This window comes from Syngnathoides biaculeatus, chromosome 2 (assembly GCF_019802595.1).
Source record: "Syngnathoides biaculeatus isolate LvHL_M chromosome 2, ASM1980259v1, whole genome shotgun sequence".
NCBI classification, from domain to species: Eukaryota; Metazoa; Chordata; class Actinopteri; order Syngnathiformes; family Syngnathidae; genus Syngnathoides; species Syngnathoides biaculeatus.
Genome location: NC_084641.1, coordinates 32,739,973 through 32,765,937, shown reverse-complemented (window position 1 = coordinate 32,765,937; position 25,965 = coordinate 32,739,973). Strand labels below are relative to the sequence as shown.

The 25,965-nt window shown below is 40.5% G+C and overlaps 1 protein-coding gene across 2 annotated transcripts in view; it reads right to left on the bottom strand.

Moving 5' to 3' along the window:
- chchd6a (coiled-coil-helix-coiled-coil-helix domain containing 6a) overlaps positions 1–25,965 on the bottom strand; it is a 57,679-nt gene that overhangs the window by 23,877 nt on the left and 7,837 nt on the right. Inside the window, exons 5-6 of one of the 2 annotated variants that reach the window (XM_061810380.1) lie at positions 13,005–13,088; positions 8,977–9,047 (exon numbers count right to left, since the gene is read on the bottom strand). In XM_061810380.1, the coding sequence (XP_061666364.1) occupies positions 8,977–9,047; positions 13,005–13,088 (155 nt within the window). The remainder of the gene's footprint in view (positions 1–8,976; positions 9,048–13,004; positions 13,089–25,965) is intronic. The other variant, XM_061810389.1, reaches the window with a different exon arrangement.

Below are 25,965 nucleotides of genomic sequence, written 5' to 3'. Positions count from 1 at the left end.
TTTATCCTGTTGGATTTCAATATGAAGTTTGTGAGGCGTCAAATGTTTTTTGCATCGATCACCAACGTTTCACTAACTCTGACATTGCATCCTGCTCCATCCAAAATCTTAACTCCATGTAAATATCCTTGCGTGAAATAGTTGAGACCTCTCTGTAGAACCCTCTTGGACAAGTCTGAAGCATTTGGCAAAAAACATACCGCAATGTTACCGGGAATGGGCGATAAGAGAATCCACTTCAAACCCGTTCTATTAAGTCGTCTTTTTGGAAGATTGTGGGAAATGGCAACTGTAGGTAAGGGGGGGTGGAGCCTAAGGTTGCCAGTCGGAAAGGTCCATTGACAGCAAACCTGGGGATGTATTTAAGGCCAAACCTCAAACACTCTGCTTCCTTGTTTGAAATCATGGGAAAATCAAAAGCGATCGGACAGTAAGTCAGAGAATGAATCGTGGAGCTCCACATATCTGGCTCATCCTCGGGTGCAACCAGATACTTGAAGGTGCCATGTAGATCTGTACAAATAATTATACGCAAGTATAAACATCATGAAACCAAAACAAGGAGTAAGCTTGTAGACCTGAGAATATCATACCAACTGTGAAGCATGGAGGTGGCAGCATCATGTTGTGCGACTGTTTTGCTGCAGCAGGAACTGGAGCTCTTCGTAAAATAGATTGCATTATGAATGAAGAACATTAAATGCAGATATTCTAGCAAAATCTCAAGATATCAGTAAGGGAGCCTTAAGCTTGGGTGCATATGGGTCTTGCAAATGGGCAATGACCCTAAGCATACTGCCAAAATGGTTAAAAGGGTTTAACAATTTCATGTCTTGGAGTGGCCATGACAATGCCCTGGTCTGAATCCCACCGAAAACTTGTGGGCAGATCCGAACAGGCGTGCACGAGCAAGGCAACCGACAAACCTCACAAATTCACACCAGTTCTACCAGGAGGAGTGGGCCATAATTCCAGTCGAGTACTTTCAGAAGCTTGAGGAAGGTTACCCAAAACGTTAGACCCAATTCATGCAGTTCACAGGTAATGCTAATCGATGGTAAGGAATGTATGTAAACATTTCACATCGATGGAAATGTAAAATCCTGTGAGAAGTTCTCTCCCATTATTGTGCCATTTAACAAAAATGAAATCATATCGTGATCTTGACTGACCTGAAACAGGAGAGGGTTAGTCTAATTTGACTTCAGACAGTGAGACAGAGGAGGAAACCGGATCCATCGTCAGAAGAAAAAGAGGAATGCACTGAGCCTACAACCGAGTGTAGGGACTTTGAATGTTGGGACTATGACAGGAAAAGCTCAGGAGTTGGTTGACATGATGATTAGGAGAAAGGTTGATGTTCTGTGCATCGAAGAGAGCAGGTGGAAAGGTAGTAAGGCTAGATGTTTAGGAGCAGGGTTTAAATTATTCGACCACAGAGTAGATGGGAAGAGAAATGGAGTAGGGGTTATTTTAAAAGGAAGAGCTGGCTAAGAATGTCTTGGAGGTGAAAAGAGTATCAGATCAAGTGATGAGACAAAAATTTGAAATTGAGGGTGTTATGTATAATGTGGTTAGTGGCTACGCCCCACAAGTAGGATGTGACCTAGAGTTGAAAGAGAAATTCTGGAAGGAACTAGATGAAGTAGTTCTGAGCATCCCAGACAACGAGAGAGTTGTGATTGGTGGAGATTGCAATGGACATATTGGTAAAGGAAACAGGGGCGATGAAGAAGTAATGGGTAAGTACGGCATCTAGAAAAGGAACTTTGAGGGACAGATGGTGGTGGACTTTGCAAAAAGGATGGAGATGGTTGTAGAGAACACTTATTTCCAGAAGAGGGAGGAACATATAGTGACCTACAACAGCGGAGGTAGAAGCACACAGGTGGATTATATTTTGTGCAGACGATGTAATCTGAAGGAGATTACTGACTCTAAAGTAGTGGAGATAAGTGTTTGCCACTGCCAATTCCATCCTTTTTGCAAAGTCCACCACCATCTGCCCCTCAAAGTTCCTTTGCTGAATGCCATACTTACCCATCACTTCTTCATCGCCCCCGTTTTACATGTTCGCCAACATGTCCATTGAAATCTGCACCAATCACAACTCTCTATCTGAGATGCTCAGAACTACTTCGTCACGTCCTTCCAGAATTTCTCTTTCAACTCGAGGTCACATCCGACCTGTGGGGCATAGCCGGTAATCACATGATACATAATACCCTCAATTTCCAGCCTCATTATTCGATCTGATACTATTTTCACCTCCAAGACATTCTTAGCCAGCTCTTCCTTTAAAATAACCCCTATGCCATTTTTCTTCCCATCTACTCCATGATAAAATAATTTATATTAAGGGCTGCATTTAATAATTTGCAGAAGTGTCATTCTACGATAGCCAGGTGGTCACCATATTGGCTGCATTCTCCGTCCGTGACGTCACCCGGACATTCACCAATGAAAACCCGCGGTGCACCCTGACTATGGTAGACAAACGCGCCCCTTCTGACACGGAAGCTCTTTTCGAAAAGGAGAACACCACACAACCGAGTGAAGTTACCCGGGCAATATTACACTATTGTTTCGAGCCATTGGGTCAATATTACACTATTGTACCGAGCCATATTCAGATAATACAGGCATGAGCATTTCACGGAAAGGATCATTCCGTTACCGTGTCGTTACCCAGCCTGAGAAAACACGGAACAGAAAGTCCGTTTCCCAGATCTCAGGGCTTACTTTTGATAAAATTCGCCTATGTGTGGAATGTAAAACAAGTTCTCAACGACATACAACAATCTGTATAAAACGAACCTACATGAACCCCTTTATTATTTTTAATGATTAAAACGCCCAGCTTTGTCAGTGTGGTTTACAAACAGCACCGGTTTCCGCTTCTGCGCTACGCATGCGCAAGGTCGAGTTATTCATATCCGGGTCACTCAAACGCTAGTCAAACATGTCGGTTGCTAAACGTAAAAGACAAGAGACTGTGTCCCTAAAGACGTTCAAAAAGTGGACTATATCTGAAGAATTTATTGCCGAAACCAATGAAGAAGGTGAGGTGATAAAGTTGAGGTGCAGAATATGTTCGGAACACCATGCAGCAATACGGAACGAAGCAAAGCAGCGAGGCATATCGGGACCACCGCTACAGTCAATTCTCAACTATATTGACGGGGTGTCTTACGTACAGGTAATGCAGATAAACACGTGAAGAGCGGCTCACTCCACGACTGGGCAAAAAAAAAAAGTTTTGTGGAGAAACGAATGAAACTGAAAGCGAATGCAGTCAAAGTGGTCAAAGTACGAGTGGTGTGTCTAATGCCGCAACAGCAGGTTCAACAAATCCAACCTTAGGTTTTATCAGGCAAGGCAATGAGAAAAACTATACCCGGCTCTTCAATACAGCTTTTTCATTGGTGATGGGTGAAAAACCATATAGTGACTACCCTTTTGCAGTGGAACTACAAAAGCGAAATGGACTAACATTTTTGCCAGGGAAAGATGACCGTTTTTCTTGTGTCAAGTTTGTCAATTTTTTGGCTAAAGCTGTCAAAGATGACATCCATCATATTTTGTTGTCTGCTAATGTTTTCACTGGGGAAATGGATGGTTCTGAGGCTCGCAAAACTGACGAAGAGAAGGAGCTGGTATATTGCAAAGTCATGATTAGAGGACAGCCCACGGAGTTGTTTTTAAAGTGTCAGAAGATGACAGATTTTGGCGGCGTAGATGCGGATTGTACAAAGAAAGCATTCGATGCAGCTTTTCTGACGGATTTAAACCTACCTTCTGAGAAGTACAAAGATCAATTGATCAGTGTGTGTGCTGATGGGGCAGCCGTCAACATGGGTAGATTGAATGGGGCATGCACACAGTTAAAAACAGAGAAGCCGGCTAATAATAATACACAGCATTAATCATCTTGTCCCAGCAATAATTAATTGCACGTCATTCCAGGATCCTGCGTTGCAAGCAATGCGAATTGCTGACAACACAACATGGGACTGCCAGGATCCAAGCTACGGAAAAGATACCTTGCCTATTCTGTCGGAATGTCTTGAAGTGCCTCTCAGCACTTACAAGTTTAACATGGAGATGGCGTTGAAGGAACTGACTGCTGTAAAAAAGTTCTTCAATTACAATGGAAAAATCTCTTTCTGGGAGAAAATCTTCTCACAGTATCATGACAAATTTCCACATTTCTTGCTGATCATAGAGATCTGTCTTGTGATGTCTTTCTCAAGCTCAACAGTGGAACGCGGTTTCTCCACACTTAAACGTCATCTCTCAGACAGCAGACTACGGATGTCGAACAACAAGCTGAATGCTTTGCTCATGGTCAGAATCAACGTCCCAGCCCTAAAAAATCTGGACCCCACCTATGAAGCCAAACTTGTGCATAAAACTGTCAGCCTGTACTTAGAGTCACCGGACCTCAGTCGAGGCAGATACAGACATACAGTCACACAAAAGTCTACGACAATATTACCAGCAGAAATAGGATCGCCTGACCTGTTCATACCACGCTCGGCCTCAGCAGTGATCTCCGGCAAGGGTGATGCAGAGAATGACCTGCTAGTTGATCTGTGTGACACTGACTCGGACACTGACACACAGTCAGAGTGTGACTCTTCAGACGAATCAGACATTGACAATAACCGTTGTTGTTATTGTTATTCGTTATTAACGAATGACTGAAGCGTGTTATATAGTTCCAGTTCAACTAGTCCAAGGACGTTCCTAATTTTTCATTGATCTCATATATTACACATGTTATTAACATAAATGTAAATGCATCCATGTTCTGTTTACACATACTGTACAATTGCATGTATCTCATTCTAGCCTGGCAGGCAAATGCACCTTTTGTCCTTAATAACCGTGATCACATGAGTCTGGTTCAAATCCAGCCTCGGTCACAGGGTCTTCACGATTCTCTTGCCCTCACTGTTACTGGGGCCTTGGTGACTAAGTGAGTGAAGGCGCTGGTGGCATTGATTGTGGCAGTGCTGCTGTCACTGGAAATATCTGGCCTTTCACCAATGTGGCATACATGTGGATCGCGCTCGGTGTGGAAATTTTGGTGTATGTCATGTGTGAGAGAGTTGCCAGTAACTCGCAAAAAGTTGGGGGTTCTGTCCAGGTAGTCCGGCGTCCTCCCCCCATAAAGTTGGCAAGCCGTCATATAAGTGGAAAAATCTAGAGTACAGCTAACACCAAGCAATTTATCAATCAATCTCAATGACCGTGATCACAGCTGAGCTTTGATTCAAGGATTTTAAGTTTGATTTGATTCTATTTTACACAGACAGTGCTCTGTTTTTCTTAGTCTGACTCAACACGCGGCACAGAGTGAGACAATGTTAATCCTGCTCATTTTTTGTTCACAGTTCAGCAAGTTGACCAAGCAATACATAATGATCTCATAGGAAGTTCCTAATTTTATTTGGATTTTTTGTTGATCTCTTGTAGTCACTATTCGTACATGTATTCTAGTCCGGGTGCCAGGTCCATGTAATGCACCTCTTGACTGATTGTTTTTAATCAAGGATTTTAAGTTTGTTTTTCATTTATTTGCTAAGTTTTCACAGACAGAGTTCTGTATAAATAAATGTTCTAAAACCAGTTTCATGCACGTTTGTAAATTTATAACAGTGTTGTTCATATGGGAAAGGCTACCGGATTCTTGAAACTTCCGCAACTTATTAGAATTCCAAAACCATAATGCATGCGGTCATATTCATCTTGCTGTTTCAGTTGGAATGAGTCGTGGCTGCATCAGTAGTAAAGGCGCATGCCTTGTACTTGTGCAGACCTTCGAGGCTCCGGTTCAAAACCCAGCCTTGGTCAGGGAATTCAATTGTCATGATTCTCTCACTCTCAGTAAGTGTCTTAGTGAAACAGCGCTTGTGGATCCACAATTGCACTAAAACTTTTGCTGTAAATTTGTGGCCTTTCAACACTGGTGCGTTCCTGATTGGGTTGCGCAAAATGGGTAAGAGGATGTTTGTCATGTGTGAAAGAATGGCCAGCACTCACCAGAGGTTGGGTGTTCTCTCTGGCTTCCTTCACCCGTAAAACTGGAGTGAAAGCTTCTTCAGTATGGTCATAAACACCAAGCAAACAAAGAAACAAACAAGCTTTTTCTCTAAGTGTTTCAATAACACAAATTGAAATGTTAAAGCCAGACAAAATTTCTGAAAAGTTGGCATTGAAATTTATGTTTTCGGTAATCTATAATCTATAAAGTTTTGTGCTCAATCTGCACTTGGCAGTTGCATGTACATGCAGCTAATCACCAGAAAAGAAAGATTGCAAACACAACAGGAAACTTTGTTATATGGCTAAGGCTTTATTCTGAAGTACATGTAAAAACCGGTTCCCATGAGCATTATCAAATGGGAACCGAAAAATCGTTTCCCACCATTTCCCAGGACAAAAATCAACGGAACCGAAAGATCGGTTACCATACTTGCCGAAATCCTCATGCCTGTGATATGCGATCACGGTCAAACCGCATCCCCGTCCGATACACTTCCGCGGCGGACATGAGCTATTGCGAATGAGCCGGCCGGTGTGGCTTATGAGACAGCCAAGCCGTCCTGCTGTAGGGGGGTGTTCACAGATGCCGCAGTACTGAGCAACACAGTCGAGCCGGGGCGCTTTATGCGCGCGTGCACGCGGCTGAGTGACGCATTCTCGGCTGGGTTCTTCAGAGCCGCCCCCGTCCCCAAAGCGCAGCCTTCGCAGAAGCAGTGACCACCGAACGCAGCGTCTCAGCCAGTGTGACTGATTTTCTGCGCCGTGGTGGCATATAATGGCGCCGAGCCGTGCTGCTTTTAGGGGTATGTTCAAAGCCTCCGCAGTACTTGTTGAACACCGTCGAACCGGGGCGCATTACTGCCTACCTGTTATTTGGAACCCACAAAGCTCTTGTCCCCTGCACCTGTGCAATCACAATGAACCGGGTCTCTTCCAAACTTATGAAGGCTAAATCCATTCTCCTGAGTGTTCAAGCAATGTCCAGCAATGCAATGAGCCAGCATTTTGGATAACGCGAAGGAACAACGAGCTACCTTCCCGGAGGTAAAACTAATGGAAACAAATGAGTCCACTAGGGGGCGCCTCTGTCCTCTACGTCACTTCCTGGTTCTTCTCGAAAACAAATCCCTGAGAGGATTTTCATGGCGGGAGTTACAAAAAGCTGTATACGTCAAAATCGTGTTTTGTGGTGAAAAAAAAAAACACATCGGCCCATATTGGCTGACGTTTTTTCATTAATAAGATACTAAAAATCATCTATTTCATGACAGGAGCCCTTTAAAGTTAAGGTCAAATAAAAGCCATCACATAAACACAGTCAGCACATAAGGTACACAAATCACATACTACCTGCGTGAAAATATAAAGGATGTGGCGATTTAAAGGATATGGGGATGGATGAGTTTCAAAACCACAATGGCTCTGTTGAGCTTTGGCATACTCTCCATCTGTTAATTTAAACACACAGCAGAATCCTCCCTCTCCACAAAGGCTGTTCATTTTGTTGAAAACTTCAAGTACTCCTCATATTTTATTCTTTGAACGACCTTTGTCAAAAGTTTCCATAATTATTTTTCCACACAACTGGCGTTCGACCGTTGCCCGCCTGTGGTTAGTTAGTGAGTCAGTCTCCAGGTCATTCCCATCCGAAAATCCATCCAAATATTCACCATTTTTTACAGCCACAGGTTGAAATCTGTTTGGACGTATTCCTCTGTCTTCCCGATCAACCGATGCTGCTATTTCTTCAGCATATGAGGATAAATCAGAGAATTCAGCGCTGTCCGTGATTGTGTTTGCACACAGGAGACGTCACTTCTTGTTTTTTAAAGTCATGAGACTCGCCAAAATGGTGGCGCCCATGAAAATTCCTAATTGCCAATAAAAATACCATTTCAAGATATCGGATTAACCTCAAATTATCAAAGTACAGTACATATGACATGACCTATCGGATTAAGGCTTTTCATTGTTCAGCGGACTATTGCTTTAAAAGACAGTTCATGCTCAAAAACCCTCCAATGTGCCTGAATTATAATGATTGTACAAAGATCAGTACACCGAAATTCCTCCACAGCACACGAGACGCATTCGAAGTTATCAAAATTGGCTGATTGGAGTTACTGTATTGCTGCTAAGGGTGGCCCAACAACGTATTAGGTTTAGGCGCCAAACATGTTTTCACAGAGCACCCTGTAGGTTTGGATTTTTTTTCTCAATAAAAAACCATTTTAAAATTGCATTTTGTCTTTGATGTTTGAATAAACTTTTAAAATAAAGAAATCAGTAAGGGGAAAACACTTTCACACCACTCGACAGAGTATATTGCAACAAGTCCAGAGAGTATCCTGACACCAGTGAGGACAAGTTGGATAGAAAATGGAAGAGTGTATGAATCAAAAGGTCAGACAACCTTATAGAACAGAATGTGTTAAACCGTAGAAGTTCCATTTTGACCAGGACAGATCCTCAGTTTGAAGGGGCTTCTTTCAATTGGTCAAATTTGTTTTTGTTACTTCTTTGGTAGTAACAGTGATTTGTCATTAGAAAGCAATACTGGCATTTTGACACAAACTTTAACTGTGAGGATAAGCCTGGTCGAAACTGTAACTGCAAGTTGTTGCTCGTGGCTCATTAAAGGTCCACTTTGAGACATATTGACCACAGGGAGTGAGTGTATTGTTTTAACTCAGCTTAATTAAAGTTGCCAATTAAAAAAACTTATCATATTAGTCAGGTTTGCTCAGGAGAATGTGGGCATTTAAGTGGCTACAAAATGAGGAAAAGAACAGATTCTTATTTATTATTCGACTGCCGTGTGTGGTATACATACGTGTCTGTGTGTGTCAGAGCCCTGAGGGGTTAATACGGAAAGTGAAATTGTGTGTGTATGTGTGTGTGTGTCTCCGCACGAGTCTTTCTTACCTCACGTTTGATTCTGTATTGGATGCAGCTTGGTGGAATTTTTCCTTGCTCTGTTCATACAGTTCAAAATTCTACAGAGAAAAAAAAAAAAAAACAAGATCAGGCAGACTAAATTGTTAGTAAAAGTTCTGGTGGTCTGTAATATTGATGGACCATATATTTTACTATATTTTGTGTTAGCAGTAGATTCTGTTCAAGCATTAGTAGTCAGTTTGTGAAGAGTGCTGATATAAACTTTGCAGCACAATAAAATAATCATGTTTTTGGCACGTTAAGATAGATGTACAGTATGTGATGAATGCTATTGGGATTTTTTTTGCTTTTTGTCACTTACTAAATAATGGAGAATTGGGGAGTGCGGAGTTGGGAAAAAAAAAAAAAAATCTAAAAAAAAACTGCGCTAATCCACAACAACTGCAGCCTCTCTGCTGAGCTTCCTCGCTTAAGCCTCCACACACCCAGCATCCTCTCCAAATATTTAATCAATAAACTATAGCAGCTGAGAAGGCAAAATATTAGAGATCTTTTGAAAGTATATGCAAGATGTATAGCCACCGACACAGACACAAACCCATGCACACACACCCACACCCACGCAACATACAAAAACCCCCCAGAATTTTAATATTCAAAAATGTGTCTGGCATTCTAAACGATGTAGTACATGAATAAAACTAGTCATATAATACCAATATAAGCACAGCTGGAGTAGGCTGAGGTCATTTTTGATTCAGTACAGCTGAACTCCTGTAATGAGAACATTTCGCATAGTCAAACAGACTAAACCAAACCGTTATGTGGGTGCAGTAAAGCACGCATACTGAGCCCTGCACACAGAAACAGAATTTCACACATTTGTACAGTGTGCACATGGCACACCTGATTATACAATGCATGGAAAAATGCAGACGTGCTCGCACTCTACGTCTTTCTGTCCTTCATAGCTGCGCCCGCTGAGAGGTCTATCAATAAACATCCGAGGCCTGACAGCAAACACAGCTTGGAGCGCCCATATGCCAGCCTGCCAGTCTTCTAGGATTTCTGTATACCAAACCTGTTGCTAATGAGACTTTCATAAATAGTCGCGCATCTGACACCAAGCTCACATGCCAAAGATTTCCTTTTCCTTGGGAATGCGATAGTGCATGCCAACTTCATAATTAACCAAATACAATACAACTTCTAAAGTCAACAGTCTCTGGTATCGTAGAAATCAGAATTCAACATTTTCATGAAAAATGCGCCTCTACGGTTCACTGACATCACATAAGGCCTTCTCATATCGTGCGAGACTTGAAAATTGTACTTTTTCTCAGATTTCCAGATTGATGATTGTAATACAGCACAAAAACAAGTTCATTTCAACGTATCTTGAGAACCATGACAAAATATGCACACACAAGTCTGTTTCTTTTTTTTTTTTTTTTTTTTTTTTGGGGCCAACCGGAGTATTAAAAAAAAAAATGGATCGCATTTGATCTTGGTAGTTCCAATCTCGAGAGTCACTGATGGTGTAGTGGCACACATGCCTGACTTTGGAGCGGGCAGCATGGGATCGATTCCCACTCAGTGATGGTGTCCATATGTGCCATGCGATTGACTGGTGAAAAGTTCAGGGTGTAGTCCACCTTTCACCCAAAGTTAGCTGGCATAGGATCCAGCACTCCTGTGACCCTTGTAAAGATAAGTGGTTTGGAAAATGGATGGGCAGTTCCTATCTAGAAAAGAAAACTAGTAAAATAAAAGAAAAAGAAAAAAATTACTACTGAAAAAGTACTACAACTACTAAATGTACTAAACCAATGTTTGCCTGTAAATTCTTTAGTTCATGGGTCAACGCATCAAAAAAGCCTGTGTCAGTCACTTATTATAATTTGTCCGCAACTGTCCAGTTCAGTCAAATTCAGACACATATCATGGTGTGCTCATAGAATTTTCATGGTTGTCTGAATTTGTGCAAGTCTTGGGTGGACCATACCATTCTACCTAAGTCACGTGGTATAGAATGCAACTCCCTGAGCGCAGACTACCGTACATTATGTACATCATTTTAATTTTAAGTAACTATCATTCTCTTTTGTATTAGTATTAATGCCCTCATCTTACATGACCATAAAAGATAATGAATATCTGCTGGAGAGAAAAAAAAGGCCCAAATGTAATTTCTATAAATAAGTAAAAAAGGGTTTCAGATGTTTGAAGGCGTAATGGAAAAGGGATGAAATGAAATAATTGTAACCTTAATAATGGCTGGACAGGAGAGTGAAATACTATATAATGAATATAAAGTTTACACACCCCCGGTCAAATGCCAGGTTTTTGTGTCGTAATAAGGTTAAAGTAGAAAGAAAAATAAATAGCTGAAATCAAGTTGTTGGACAAGTGTGCACATCTCCAATAACTTGGGAAGTGGCTGTGTTAAGAATACATCGGTTGCATTCAAAGTCAAATAAATGGGAGTAAGCACACATATCCCATGATTTAATGCATCTCTGAAAAACATCAACGAACATTTGCTGTTCCAGTAGGCTTTTCCTGACATTTTTCAAGTTACAATTTAAGTTGTTCGCCGCACTTTCACAGCATCAGTGGGGATCTCAATGTTCATAGGTATCGCTCATGAAAAGGGTAAAAATAATTCACATCTGAATAAATATACCATGCAATGCGATGAAAATAGTCATCGCCATGTGGAGACGCTATTCAACAACTGGGACATTACCAAGAGCTGGACATCTCTCCAAAATTGATGAGTTTATGGCAAGTACTGGCTATTTAGTACATAACAGGACATTGTTGTCCTGTCTTTACCAAACAGTTCTGTTCATCTCTCCAAAACAGGACAGCAATGTTCTGTTATGTACTAAATAGCCAGTTAAACAGTTCTGTTTAGTAAAGACAATATCCTGTCTTTTTACATGTCTCGGCAATGGGGTAGTGTAGCAGGATGAAAGCTTCCTCTTACAAAACCAATTCCAATAAAGTTGGGATGTTGTCTTAAACAAATAAAAACAGAATACAATGGATTGCAAATCATGTTCAACCTGTTTTAAATTGAACAAACTATAAATATAAGATATTTAATGTTCAAACTGATGTATTTAGTTTTTTTTGCAAATAATTAACTTGGAATGTAATGGCTGGAACATGTTCAAAAAAAGCTGGGACAAGATCATGTTTACCACCGTATTACATTACCTTTTCTTTTAACAATATTCAATTAAAGTTTGGGATTTGAGGACACTAATTTTTGAAGCTTTGCAGATGGAATTCTTTCCCATTCCTGCTTGATGTACAGTTTCTAGTGTTCAGCAGTCCAGGGTGGCTCATATTTTACACTTCATAATGTGTCAAAGATTTTAAACAGAGGCAGGTCTGCCCTGCAGGCAATCTAGTCTTGTACCCATACTCTTGTACTACGAAGAAATGCTGTTGTACGAAGTGCAGAATGTAGTTATGAAACTAAACCGTCTTGCTGAAATAAGCAGGAAAGACTAAGGTTATTTTGTATTTTATTTTCCCCTCCGAATTTTTGTTTTTCAATTGAGTTCTTCCAGTTATAGGTCACATATATTGTGAAAAAAGTTCTTAACTCATTCATCTAGGTCTCCTTTTTTACATCACAAAACCTGGCATTTAAACACAGGCATGCAGACGACTGAATGTGTTTTGAAAGGACTTTTCCACGTAGGACCTGGAGGAATTACTTGCCCAGGAAAGGCCATACAAAGGTTCTTATTGGTTGGCACCTGGTGAGGCTGAGACTTCAATGAGAATATACCTTTTTTCTGTCCATCAAATGTCAGACAGATGAAAGGAAATGAACACGTATAAAAAGACTCCCTGCAGAGGGTGACTGTTACTAAAATCTCTGATCTTTCACACTTCACACGCAGAAATGTGTTTAACGTTTGTTTTTTTGTTTTGTTTCGTTTTTTTACTGAATATACCAGTTCACAATTTAGTCTCTGCTGCTACAGAGGTTATAAAAGTGACACCTCTGAATCTTTCTTAATGCGTTTATTTACCCTCTTCTCCAGTAGTGCCACCTGCTCCTTATAGAAAGCATCCAGCGCTTTCAGTCTCAAGTCTTTCTTTTGAAGCTCTTGAGTCTGCAAGAGTGCACACAGACACACAAACACACAAAATTTTATTAAAAACATGGCAGTACAAGGTGAATTTTTTAGGTCTACAGTAGTTTTGATCAAGTTCAAACAAAACGCAAAGTCTCAATATGGATAATGCTCTTCTTCAGTTTTAACAGCTTGATAAAAAATATGAAACTGTGAGAACTGAAAAAGTATATTGAAATACTGTTTGAGTGAAATGATTTTTTTATTGTGCATCTAATTCATTGCTCTGATTATTGCGAGGCAGCCATCATGCTTTCAATGGGTAAAAATACAATTAGTGCTGACTGTCACACTTTGTATTGTTAGATTTCTTTTTGACATGAAGAAGGGCCTGATGAGCTAAGATTCCCAATTAGCAGGGACTAAATTGCATGTTCACAATGGGATATTTGGGAGAGCACCTCAAATGCAAATTTACATTTGAAGTGATGGAATTGTGGTACTGGAAGATGAAGAAACATTACAGAGTTACAAAAAAGAGAATTCTGTCTCTGATAATCTTTGTGAAGCCAGCTGCATCTTAAAAAAAATGCTGTTTTGTTTGATTTAACTCATCTGGAGTGCAAATCCACCATAATATTGTGTTTAAAACTCAGGGTTAGGGTTAGCACAACCCAAAAACGACTACGGTGGTGGGCAAAAGCAGACCATTGTCACATTGTGCTGAAATGACCAAGATGCAAAGAAATGTAGAATCAAAATTTTGTCACAGGTGACTCCGCCAAAGCTACCTTGAGATTGTTCAGAAGCTTAAGAAAAACTCCAATCCTCAATAGGCAACATATCTTGCTATATAAACATTTATTTTTGTTTGTGGCATTTTAAAAATCTTTACATCAACGGGCAAGATCCATTCTCCTTTTTGCCTCTAATTTTGTCTTTGCCTCCTCATAATGGGTTAGTCAAGGCAATGCCATTCACACGTGCATTTCAGACACAGTATTTAAAGATGCAAAATAAGCAGTCACAATTCATCGCAAGGTTGATAAATCACATTGGAAACTCCTCCCAGAAAGCGAGAAATGAACAATTATGAGTGCGCCCGGTTTCTAGAGCTGCCTTCAAATCTGCTTGCGAGAGCAATCAAGTTTGCATCAGGATTTGCACAGGCAAACTGTTAGTAAATCAGACTGTATATTTTTAGGTGCTTTTTTTGTATATGTATTCCCCAACTGCAAATGTCAGTAAAAAACTTCAGCCACTTATATGAGGAGTTCTCTTGTTCACTACATTACATAACATTTTATGATGTACATATAAAAACAACACATTAATTTATTAAGCTAAATGAATTATTTAGTGTACAAACCAATGAAAAAAAATGAATTAAAATTTAGGTGTCACACTGAAAACGGAAAGTTTTCAAGGTACCAATTAAGCAACAGACTACACATGTAATGTTTGCGCAAAAAAAAAAAAATTTACTTCTACCCCAAGAAAGAACAGTGCCATTTGCTTCGACCTTTCTATACTACATCACAATGTCCATATGAAAGCTCAGATTTTTCAAGGTAAGACTAACAGCACTATGTAAGTATCAGGCTCCAGAAAGACACACACTCGCGGGAAGATTCATCATAATTATCAGCGCTGCTGAACACCAAATCAAATCAGATATGTGTAGGAAAAACAAACCAAGGCTGGGGGAGGGAGATTCAAATGTAGTTTATGCTTCAGAATCAAGCTGCCGCGAGTATACATGAAAATGGGGATTAAATGAGTTTGTGTGTCTGTTCAACATTAAAGATGGAGTTTGCGCTTGGAAAGTTCGAGTTAAAAGAGGGTGCCTTCAAATAAAAGAAAGCACACTTGCTCTTCCTATTTGTATGCAGACAGTGTTTGTCCAGATTTAATTTGCAACCAGAGGAAAATGACAACGAATCATACAACTCCCCTGTTGTCTTTCCAGGGGTATGAGAGTCTATGAGAGATAAGAGGATACCCGGCAAGACGTAACACACCACATCACATCGCACACAAGTCAAAAAACACAAATAGTGACCCATTGTGGTTTAAGGAAAAGAAAAGGATGCAATGAAAAGCATCAAGACCAGGGGTTGGTAACCTGCAGCTGTGGAGACGCACGGCGCTCTTTTAAAATACCGGTAGTTATCTTTAAAATTAACACTAATGCTTACATGCGGAATTCAAAGGTCTTAAAAAAAGTCATAGACAGACATACACTTCTATATTTATCCAGAAAGATAGAAAGGGTAGTGGTAAATAGTTTAATTTTATTTTATTTTTTGAATTTAGAAATGGTAGCTTTCGCTAGTGCGGCTACAAACTTTTAAAATCCGGGCTTACATTGTCCTGACAAAAATATATATATATATATCACAGATGGAATGCTATGCTATTGCTCTACTGTATTTCCTTTGAGTTTGGGGCAGGTGCTGGAGATTCTGTTAATGTTGTTACCTGTAAACTGCAATTACTTCTAAAATCAAGACCTTCATTAGCTGTAAAAATGCAGCCCTTAATCATCCTTAAAAATCTCACTAACTCTTAAAATGTGAATCGGGTTTATTGGCCATGTGTGTAAAAACGTCTTTTTCTCCAGCAGTCGGTGCTGACCTGGTACAACATTCAGAACAAAGAGCAAGAGTCATTTGTGTTTATAGCAACTATTCCTTATGTGAGTCACAGATGTGCAAGATGTAAAGTCTTCTTCATTTAGAACAGTTAGTAGATAAGAGTGTGTCAACGTCCCACACAGTGTCAAGCTTGTACAGAGTGCCTTTACCCGTTCACGTTTCCCCTTCTAGACCAGTGCAATGACAATTGTGCAAAGGGAGCAGTTTACAGTGACGAGAACGTTGTAACAGCTTCAAAGTGTCACAGAAAGAAAATGCTATTTCTACATTTGTTTTGAAAAAGAGACGCCTAATGTCAAATTATATTGTTTAATCAACAACTAATTGAAACTCAAATTAATCAACTGATAGTTGATTTAACTTAAAATTGTCCAAATCATTGGAATTTCAACCTTGCAAAAGTAATTATCAGTCATTGTTGTCATTGTAATAAAGAACTGTGTTTTATCAAAATAAAACAATTTCAGCCATATTTTTAATTTGAAAAAAAAATACCGGTATCACCAATTTAACCTGTTTTCTGACATCATAACCAGTCCCAAAGTTACCATTTTTGTGAGTTAAAGATGTACTGGTAAAAATTGCTTATTTTGAGGGTCCCAAATATCATCCCCCAACACTCACTCCACAGTGCCCCCTGAAAATGTTGATGTTTTTCCCCTGACACTATTATTTTGAGGACTTCTGAAAAAGCCAAAAATTGTCACTGCTTGGATCTTTAACTATTATTTTTTATTATACACTGTGGGTCATCTGTCGATGTCAAAGTTAATGCTGTACAGTATCTTTAGCCACATTTAGTTTGCGCTAAAATACAGATCCTTTACATCATGCTACCAGAGCACTCCATTTTTGTCATTAAAACTTAAACAAGCAAAATGAGATTATGGCGCCATTATTTAACTCTTGGTAATAATTTACAATTATTAAGGCACCGCAGATGTTCTGAGTACTAACCGTGATAAAGAGAAGGAAAGCTTTACGCAGATTTTTTATTGAGAACATTTGCACTCATATTTAAAATGCATTACGGAACTGGGAGGACAGTCATTTTATAATGGGTCAAACTATGAATGGCAAAAAGAAGAACTGTAAATAATGGTTAAAAAAAAATGATCGGCCCAGATTGTCCTTCTTCCTTCTCTTTGTAGCTGCCTGGTCGTAATTAACAGTCCAATTATTATTGAATGCTAATTTATTGTCTTGCTGCAAGCTATGTGGTAAATAAACCCAGCGGAGTAAGTAATGAGTAGGGGAGAACGGGGAAACAGCCAGACAGACTGCTGCTTTTATCAGATGGTAATGCCATACAGGGTATACACACTACCCATTGGCAATTAGGAAGTGGATATTCAGATTTCTGTTGACTAAAATCACAATACAAATTCTGTATTCATTGTTCATGCGTTGTGTGGATGGTCCATGAGACCGTCACTGGCTTTTCCTGTACTCTGAGACTTGCAAACTTGCTCTTGTACCCCATAAATGGATATTCTTATGTGACTTTTAAACTATTGCATTGCTTCACTCGACTTTGTTGAGATCTTGGCTATTTGATTTGTCCCGTTAGGGGATAATGTATTACTAATTACATCAATTGAGTCCATCTATGTTTCAGAAAATTACATTTTATTCATTAAATGAACACATTTTCAACTCTTACAAAATAATATATCGGTCTCTTTCAGATGAATTAAAAAGATGAACTTAAATTATCAATCCAGCAAAGAAAAAATGCCGTGAGCCATCATCCTCTCTGCTTTCATAGTATGTAGTGGAGCTTTGATGTGAATTAACAAATATTGTAATATCTGTAACTATGAGTGTACCCCTTTAAGAGCACAGGGGGAGTGTTCTAAGGTAGACTAGGCGGGAGAGTGACTGTAACCAGGCAGCCCGTTGTGGTTGTTTTGGAGGGTTTGCTGTGATGCCGGAGTGTTAATTAAAAAACCAACTAAAAACTCAGCAGTGACACCTTATCCTTATTGCCAAGGGTATTATAATAGAATGGGGTGAGTACTATTTCACTGAACAATGAAAATATTTGCAAAATAACTGCCTGAATAATTATTTTACCTGGTTAATGGGACTTCTGCCTGTTGCTGAATCTCCATACACACACACACACACACACACAACACACACACACACACACACACACACACCACACACACACAGTGTCTGCAAATCAGGGTTGTATGAACTCACTTTCATTTCTACGCAGGACTAAACTGCCGTCTGTGAGGCGTGTCAGCGTTTTGGAGAGTGTGACTCATTTTGAGTGATGAAAAACAGTACATATATTATCTTAATATTTTGAGATCAAAATAATCTTACAATTTACAACTATAATTAAACAAACAAAGAAACACAAAAATCAGTCATTGTTCAGATATTGTGCAGTTTTGTTGTCGCTGGGCTTTCTGCGCATCCTTGCTGTCAAATCTGCCTCCTTACATGTCAAGTGCTGTCAAACGTCTCTGAAGAAGACAAATGGTGATCACTGAAATTCCACAAGGTTTGTTGAAAGAAGTTACAATTTTTGACTTTGACTTTTGACTTTAGAAGACATGATACATCCCACCTTCGAAAGAACTTTGCTCACATCCATGAGCAGGCTGGGGACATTGAGTCCGAGAAGACGATGTTCCACGCCTCTTTTGCTGAGGCGGCCAACCGGAGCCTATCATGGCGGCAACCCAGGAAGACGTTGGTGGACACCAACAGTGCTGCAGATGCTGTCAAGTTGAAGAAGGAGTCCTATCAGGCATTTTTAGCCTATGGGACTCCCGATGCAGCTGAGAGGTACCGGCTGGCCATGGGGAATGCAGCTTCGGTGGTCACTGAGGCAAAAGTCCAGGCATGGGAGAAGTTCGGTGAGGCCATGGAGAACGACTTCAGGACAGCTTCGAGGAAATTCTGGTCCACCATCTGGCGTCTCAGGAGGGGGAAGCAGTGCACCGTCAACACTGTGTATAGTGGGGATGGGGCGCTGCTGACCTCAACTCGGGATGTTGTGAGTTGGTGGGGAGAATACTTCGAAGACCTCCTCAATTCCCCCAAAATGCCTTCCCATGAGGAAGCTGAGTCTGGGTTGTCTGAGGCAGGCTCTTCTATCTCTGGGGGTGAGTTAACCGAGGTGGTTAAAAAGCTCCTCGGTGGCAGGGCCCCGGGGGTGGATGAGATTCACCCGGAGTTCCTAAAGGCGGTGGATGTTGTTAGACTGTCCTGGTTGACACGCCTCTGCAAGATTTGTGGACATCGGGGGCAGTGCCTCTGGATTGACAGACTGGGGTGGTGGTCCCAATTTTTAAGAAGGGTGACCGGAGGGTGTGTTCCATCGGAAAATTTGATCTCAGATTCAGGACGTGAAATGCGGTTTTCGTCTTGGACGTGGAACAGTGGTCTAGCTCTACACCCTTGGCAGGATCCTCAAGGGTGCATGGAAGTTCACCCAACCAGTCTACATGTGTTTTGTGGACTTGGAGAAGGCGTTCGACCGTGTCCCTCGGGGAGTCCTGTGGGGGGTTCTTTAGGAGTATGGGGTAGATGAGCGTCTGCAGTGATGCGGACTTTGTATCGGTCCGTTGTGGTAAAGAAGGAGCTAAGTCGAAAGGCAAAGCTCTCAATTTACCAGTCGATCTACGTTCCCACCCTCACCTATGGGCACGAGCTCTGGGTCCTGACTGAAAGAACAAGATTCCGGATAGAAGCGCCCGAAATGAGTCTCGTCTGCTGGGTGGAGATAGGGTGAGAAGCTCGGTCATCTGGGAGGGGCTCAGTGTCGAGCCGCTGCTCCACCGCATTGAGAGGAGCAACACCCTGCTATATTGCAAGTTCTCCCACTGAGAAATCATGGAGAGGTCTGAAATTTTCATTGCAGGTGCATGTCCACTGTGAGAGAGAATCTAAAAAGATAAATCCAGAAATCACAATGTATGATTTTTTTTTAACGATTTAGTTGTGTGTTACAGCTGCAAAGAAGTATTTGAACACCAGTATATCAACTAGAATTCTGACCCTCAAAGACCTCTGAGTCCGCCATTAAAAGTCCACTTCCACTCCATGTATTATCCTGAATCAGAATCACCTATGTGAGGTCGTTAGCTGCATAAAGACACCTGTCCAGGCCATACAATCAGTAAGACTCAAACCTGTAACATGGCCAAGACCAAAGGCACCTAAGACAAAGACAGAGACAAAATTGAACAACTCCACACGGCTGGAAAGGGCTAAGAATAAATTGCCGAGCAGCTTTGTTTAAAAAAAAAAAAAAAAAAAAAGTCCACCATTGGAGAAATCATTGGAAAATGGAGAAGCTAAACATGACGGTCAATCTCAATCGGAGTGGAGCCTCTTGCAAGATATCACCTCGTGGGGTCTCAATGATCCTTACAAAGGTGAGGAATCAGCTCAGGACGACACGACAGGACTTGGTCAATGACCTTAAAGAGGTGGGACCACCGTTTCCAAGGTAACTGTTGGTAATACAACATCATAACATAGTATTCTTTCCATCTATTTAGCACACTACTGGCACCAGTCAACACATTACCATCTCTATCCTTAATCACCCTAACCTGCCGCACATCCTTCCCATCACTATCCCTCTGTCTGGCCAACCTGTAGAGATCCTTTTCTCCTTCTTTCGTGTCCAACCTGGTGTGCATGTCTTCATATGCCTCTTGTTTAGCCTTTGCCACATACCTTTGCCCTACGTCGCATCTCGACGTACTCCTTTCGCCTCTCCTCAGTCCTCTCAGTATCCCACTTCTTTTTCGCTAATATCTTTCCTTGTATGACTCCCTGTATTTTGGGGTTCCACCACCAAGTCTCCTTCTCCCCTTTCCTACCAGATGACACACCAAGTACTCTCCTGCCTGTCCCTCTGATCACCTTGGCTGTCGTCGTCCAGTCTTCCGGGAGCTTCGGTTGTCCATCGAGAGCCTGTCTCACCTCTTTCCGGAAGGCCGCGCAACATTCTTCCTTTCTCAGCTTCCACCACATGGTTCTCTGCTCTACCTTTGTCTTCTTAATGTTCCTACCCACCACCAGAGTCAACCTACATACTACCATCCTATGCTGTCGAGCTACACTCTCCCCTACCACTACTTTACAGTCAGTAACCTCCTTCAGATTACATCGTCTGCACAAAATATAATCTACCTGCGTGGTTCTACCTCCGCTCTTGTAGATCACTATATGTTCCTCCCTCTTCTGGAAATAAGTGTTCACTACAGCCATCTCCATCCTTTTTGCAAAGTCCACCACCATCTGTCCCTCAAAGTTCCTTTCCTGGATGCTGTACTTACCCATCACTTCTTCATCGCCCCTGTTTCCTTTACCAATATGTCCATTACAATCTGCACCAATCACAACTCTCTCGCTGTCTGGGATGCTCAGAACTACTTCATCTAGTTCCTTCCAGAATTTCTCTTTCAACTCTAGGTCACATCCTACCTGTGGGGCATAGCCGCTAACCACATTATACATAACACCATCAATTTCAAATTTTAGTCTCATCATTCGATCTGATACTCTTTTCACCTCCAAGACATCCTTAGCCAGCTCTTCCTTTAAAATAACCCCTACTCCATTTCTCTTTCCATCTACTCCGTGGTAGAATAATTTAAACCCTGCTCCCAAACTTCTAGCCTTACTACCTTTCCACCTGCTCTCTTGGATGCACAGAATATCAACCTTTCTCCTAATCATCATGTCAACCAACTCCTGAGCTTTTCCTGTCATAGTCCCAACATTCAAAGTCCCTACACTCAGTTGTAGGCTCTGTGTATTCCTCTTTTTCTTCTGACGCTGGATCGGGTTTCCTCCTCTTCTTTGTCTTCGACCCACAGTAGCTAAATTTCCACCGACGCCCTGCAGGTTAGCAGTGCCGGGGGCGGGCGTTGTTAACCCCGGCCACGACCGATCCGGTATAGGATTCTTTAGATGAACGCTCATATTTGTTTGGCACAGTTTTTACGCCGGATGCCCTTCCTGACGCAACCCTCCCATAGGGCTGCATTACATTTAAAAATAGGCAAGCATTTCAATTGTGTGCGCTCTCCCGTTTTCTTTTTTATGTGCCCATGATGCTCATACTACGTAGTTTGAGCTCACGCTGTTTTGATACCAACCTGAAGTCATTGACCTATTGTTGTTTCGGACTGCCACGCCACGTCCGGGTTGGCAGCATCATCGGCACGAGTAATGACATTTCTTTTAAAAGCAGCTGCACAGCTAGCCGTTGTAGTCAACATTTTTTTTTTTTTGGTCTTAGTTTAAGTTAAAACAAACTCACGGGGAGAAGTTTCTGATCTTTGGAAAAGTAGCAACAAACATGCTACGCTAACGATGGAAAATGCAAGCTATATATATATATATATATATATATATTTATATATATAATGTTTCATTCATACCTAAATATCATGTGTTCTATTAACTCTGAAAATATTTAGGGAAAAATTGATGCATTATTTATGAGAAATTACAGTAGGTCTTTAATTTGGGGAGAAAATTTAATTAAAACTTTCTATGACTGTGGATATCTTGTGAAAGACAATAACTATAACATGTGGATATCAAACAGAAGTCTTAAAATTCAGAGTTTGCTCTCTTTGTAAGCAGCATTGATCAATTAGTGTAACAAGACAAACGCTAACCTAGTAAGAGCTTCACTTATATGGTGTACGCATGATGCATGTTATAGAACTGCAATCTGAATACACACAAACACTGCAAGCTTAATATCTTAACATGTAGAACCATAACAGTTCCTGCAGATTACAATTACCGATACAGGTGTTGTCTTATCAGCACCTCAGCCTCTTCCTCTCCTGTCTGCTTCTTTGTTCACAGTTTCCCCCTACACTATAGCCTCTGTTATCTCCCCTGCACTCTCATTTTTTCCCAGTGCTTCAGACTTTACCAATTTCTCTCACATTTACCAGTTTTTCCCAACTTTCCATCTGCTCTTTCCAGCTACTTTATTTCCTTGATGATTGTACCTAAATGGAATTAAAACGTATACTTCAGGTGCCAAATAAAATGTTAAATTTAAACCATGAACAAATATACTCATTCACCGATAACCCTTCCGTGAAGATTGGAAAATCAATTGAAATGCAAAAGAACATGCACATTGAAGTTGTTTTCACTCATTTCAAATGCCTAATATCATAGAGATGCAATATGTCTGAGTAAATAAGCAGTCGGAGGAGTACATGATAAAACATGGGGCCATTCACCAGCTAATGTGTACCACGGTAATGAAGCTCGCCCCCATCTGCATCCGCTCGCTTTTCTCAGAGCGTGTACACAGCTGTTTCTTTCACACCCATTACCAAAGTCTGAATGTACTCCCCGAGTCGGATAGATGTGACACTGCTGCCGGATCTCCAGCTAACGGCATGTCATTAAGTGTAAACAAGGTAGGTAGGTGAGTCCAATCAAAGAAAACATCTGGATCAATTTACTAGTGCAGCTCCACTAACAGATTGATGGACAAGAGACAGTTAAGCTTTCGTATTCGTTAAAACATCGATCTAAGAGATACCATCTTCCAATTCATCACCAGATGCAGCCGCTTCAATAAAATAGATGGCTCCTGTTTCTGGTTTGACATGTGCTGTGAGATGTTAGAAGTAACTATCTCAACAAACATTGCCTGCACACCAGAGGTGGCATCTGTAGAGCTGAAGTTAACTGTGGTAGTGGTATTTTATACAGCAAGGAGCATCCCAGGGCGAACACTACTCAACATTTCTCCAGTGAACAAAAATAGTAACTGGAATAAGATTAGACAATCTGAAGATCTATATACAACTATTATCAGTTATGAGTTATTTCAGTGATGATTGCATTGATTAGTACATTAGAAGCGAGTGTTCAACGTCATTGTGTCACTCTGAACCTTGCACGAAAGCAAAAATTATAACCAGGGTCATTGTCGTTAGAGAGATTAGGTAGATTGGATTATAACAGGGATAAGAAAACATTTGTCCGTGGCTGTCCAAAAGAGAATTTCACACTTGGCAATTTGATTTAATATTCTGCATGTCAAACAAGATGAAGCAGGAGCAGAAGACATCCATTCATACACCCATGCATAAATCCATTTGGCTCATCCTGCTCAGGGTCATTTGTGTGTGGGGGGGTCTCTCCCCATTGACAATGTGCAAGAATTATTGTCAGATGGTTGAAGACAGTCGAAGGGCTGGCATATAAACTATTAACCATTCAGTCCGACAGACAAATAAAGTAAACATGCAAGTTTTTTTTTGTTTTTTTTTTTTAACTGTGGGAGAAATATCTAGAGAGAGCCCACATAAGCCTAATGTGAAAATACAAACTCAACACCATGAACCTTTTTTACCATGAAGCAACATTATGAACTACTGTGGAACCTTAAGTAAAGCTTTCGCTGCAAGACTTTTAATCTGTCCAGGATGGTTTTGTTGCCATCTGGTGTCATCTACAAGGAAGTGGCAAGTCCAACAGTTCACCATCAAAAACAGTGATTAATTTTGTTGACCAGTTTAACAACAAATATGATCTCATCCTAAAACATGCATGCATCTAGCCTGCTGTCAAAGAACAATGTTAGGTGGAGTTGATAATCATTCATATTCTAAAATAATTACTTCAATTTTGGTCGCTTTGTTTTCCATTCCGAAGGTGAGACACAGCATAAATCCCGATCCAACTTTGTCACTTATGATCTGATCCAAATATTGGGGCTTTGGATTTTGGCAGACACCAATATCGGTTGGATCTGATTTCAGCAATAATCAGATATATTTTATTAATTATGTAGCATGGATTGTTTAAAAAAAAAAAAAAGATATTATTCAAAAGGAGACCAAGAACCGGCAAAAGTTGGCTGAGGAAAACCTAACCCATTTATTATTAGCCAGGGGATTACTTTAAGTAACTGCTGTGCACATCTTCACCTCTGGGGGCAATGTGGTTCACGCAATGAGATAGAAACTTCCAATAAAAAAAAAGAAAGTAGAACAAGTCACAATTAAACATTATCAGAGGTGGGTAGTAATGTTTTGCATTACATTTACTCAAGTAACTTTTTGGACTGATTGTGCTTATGAGAGTAGTTTCAATGAACAATACTTTTTAGTTTTACTTGAGTATGGGAATAAGAATTAGTACTTTTATTAATAATGGAAATGCTGCTTGCTACTTTTATTTATCCATTATTGTGTGGCCAATCAAATTTTAGAATACAAAATAGGCCGCCAATGCGGCCAATCCAACATGATCACTAGTGCCATTTGTCTCCAATTTAACCCTTTGTGCAAAAATCATAGTGACAGATTTTGGGGGAAAATAAAGAGAGGCACGCGAATGTTTACATACGCCAAAAAAATGTTTTCTCATGCGGCATAGTCTTAAATTGAGACTGCCAATACAGAGATTTCAGTAAATATTTAGAGGCCTACTTTTTACATTTACTCAAGTCCAATTTTTCTAAAGTAACTGTATTCTTACTTGAGTGCACTATTTGGCTGCTCGACCCATTTCTGGTTAGTATAGCTCATTTTTCACAGAGCTTCAAGAATATACAACAGAGTACTGTTATATTACCCGTTTGTATGCGTTTATTCAGCATTCGTGTACCAACACATTAAGATCTGTAAGTGGCCCAAGTTCATTGCTAATTTTAGGTAGCTCATCAATGCCTTTTTTTATTCATTGTGTTAGCTTTGAGATAGCGATTTTTGTGATAAAAAAAACAAAGAAAGAAATAGTCTTTCAAGTATTGGAACATTCCAAAAGTGTAATTTTGTTATGTCTTGTCTATTGAAACATCAACTGGTTTGTCAATAAACGGCTTTAAGCAAGCAACATTCACTCTTACTCATTGCTACTATATTAGAATCTGGTTTTGTGATCATGTGCACTCCAAACGCCAACCCTCCGCTGCTGGATAAAAGTGGAATGGACTGTTTGTATAACAGCAGTAAAATCGGATACCTTGGATCCAGTCCGAGCCCATCCCTTTTTCTTGCTGACACTGAACCAATTTCCAATCTCAAGGTTCAGATCGAGAAACCCCATATTCATTATTTGAACTGTACTTCCATCGCGTTAATTGTAATGCAACTGTTGTTCTTTTTTTAATGGAATTTTATATTCAAAGTAAAAACATTCATAAAAGGTGATGCATTGCAAACATTGACGAACTATGCAGTTCAAATAAGCATGTGCTTCAGCTAAAATCCTGCAAATGAATGTATAAC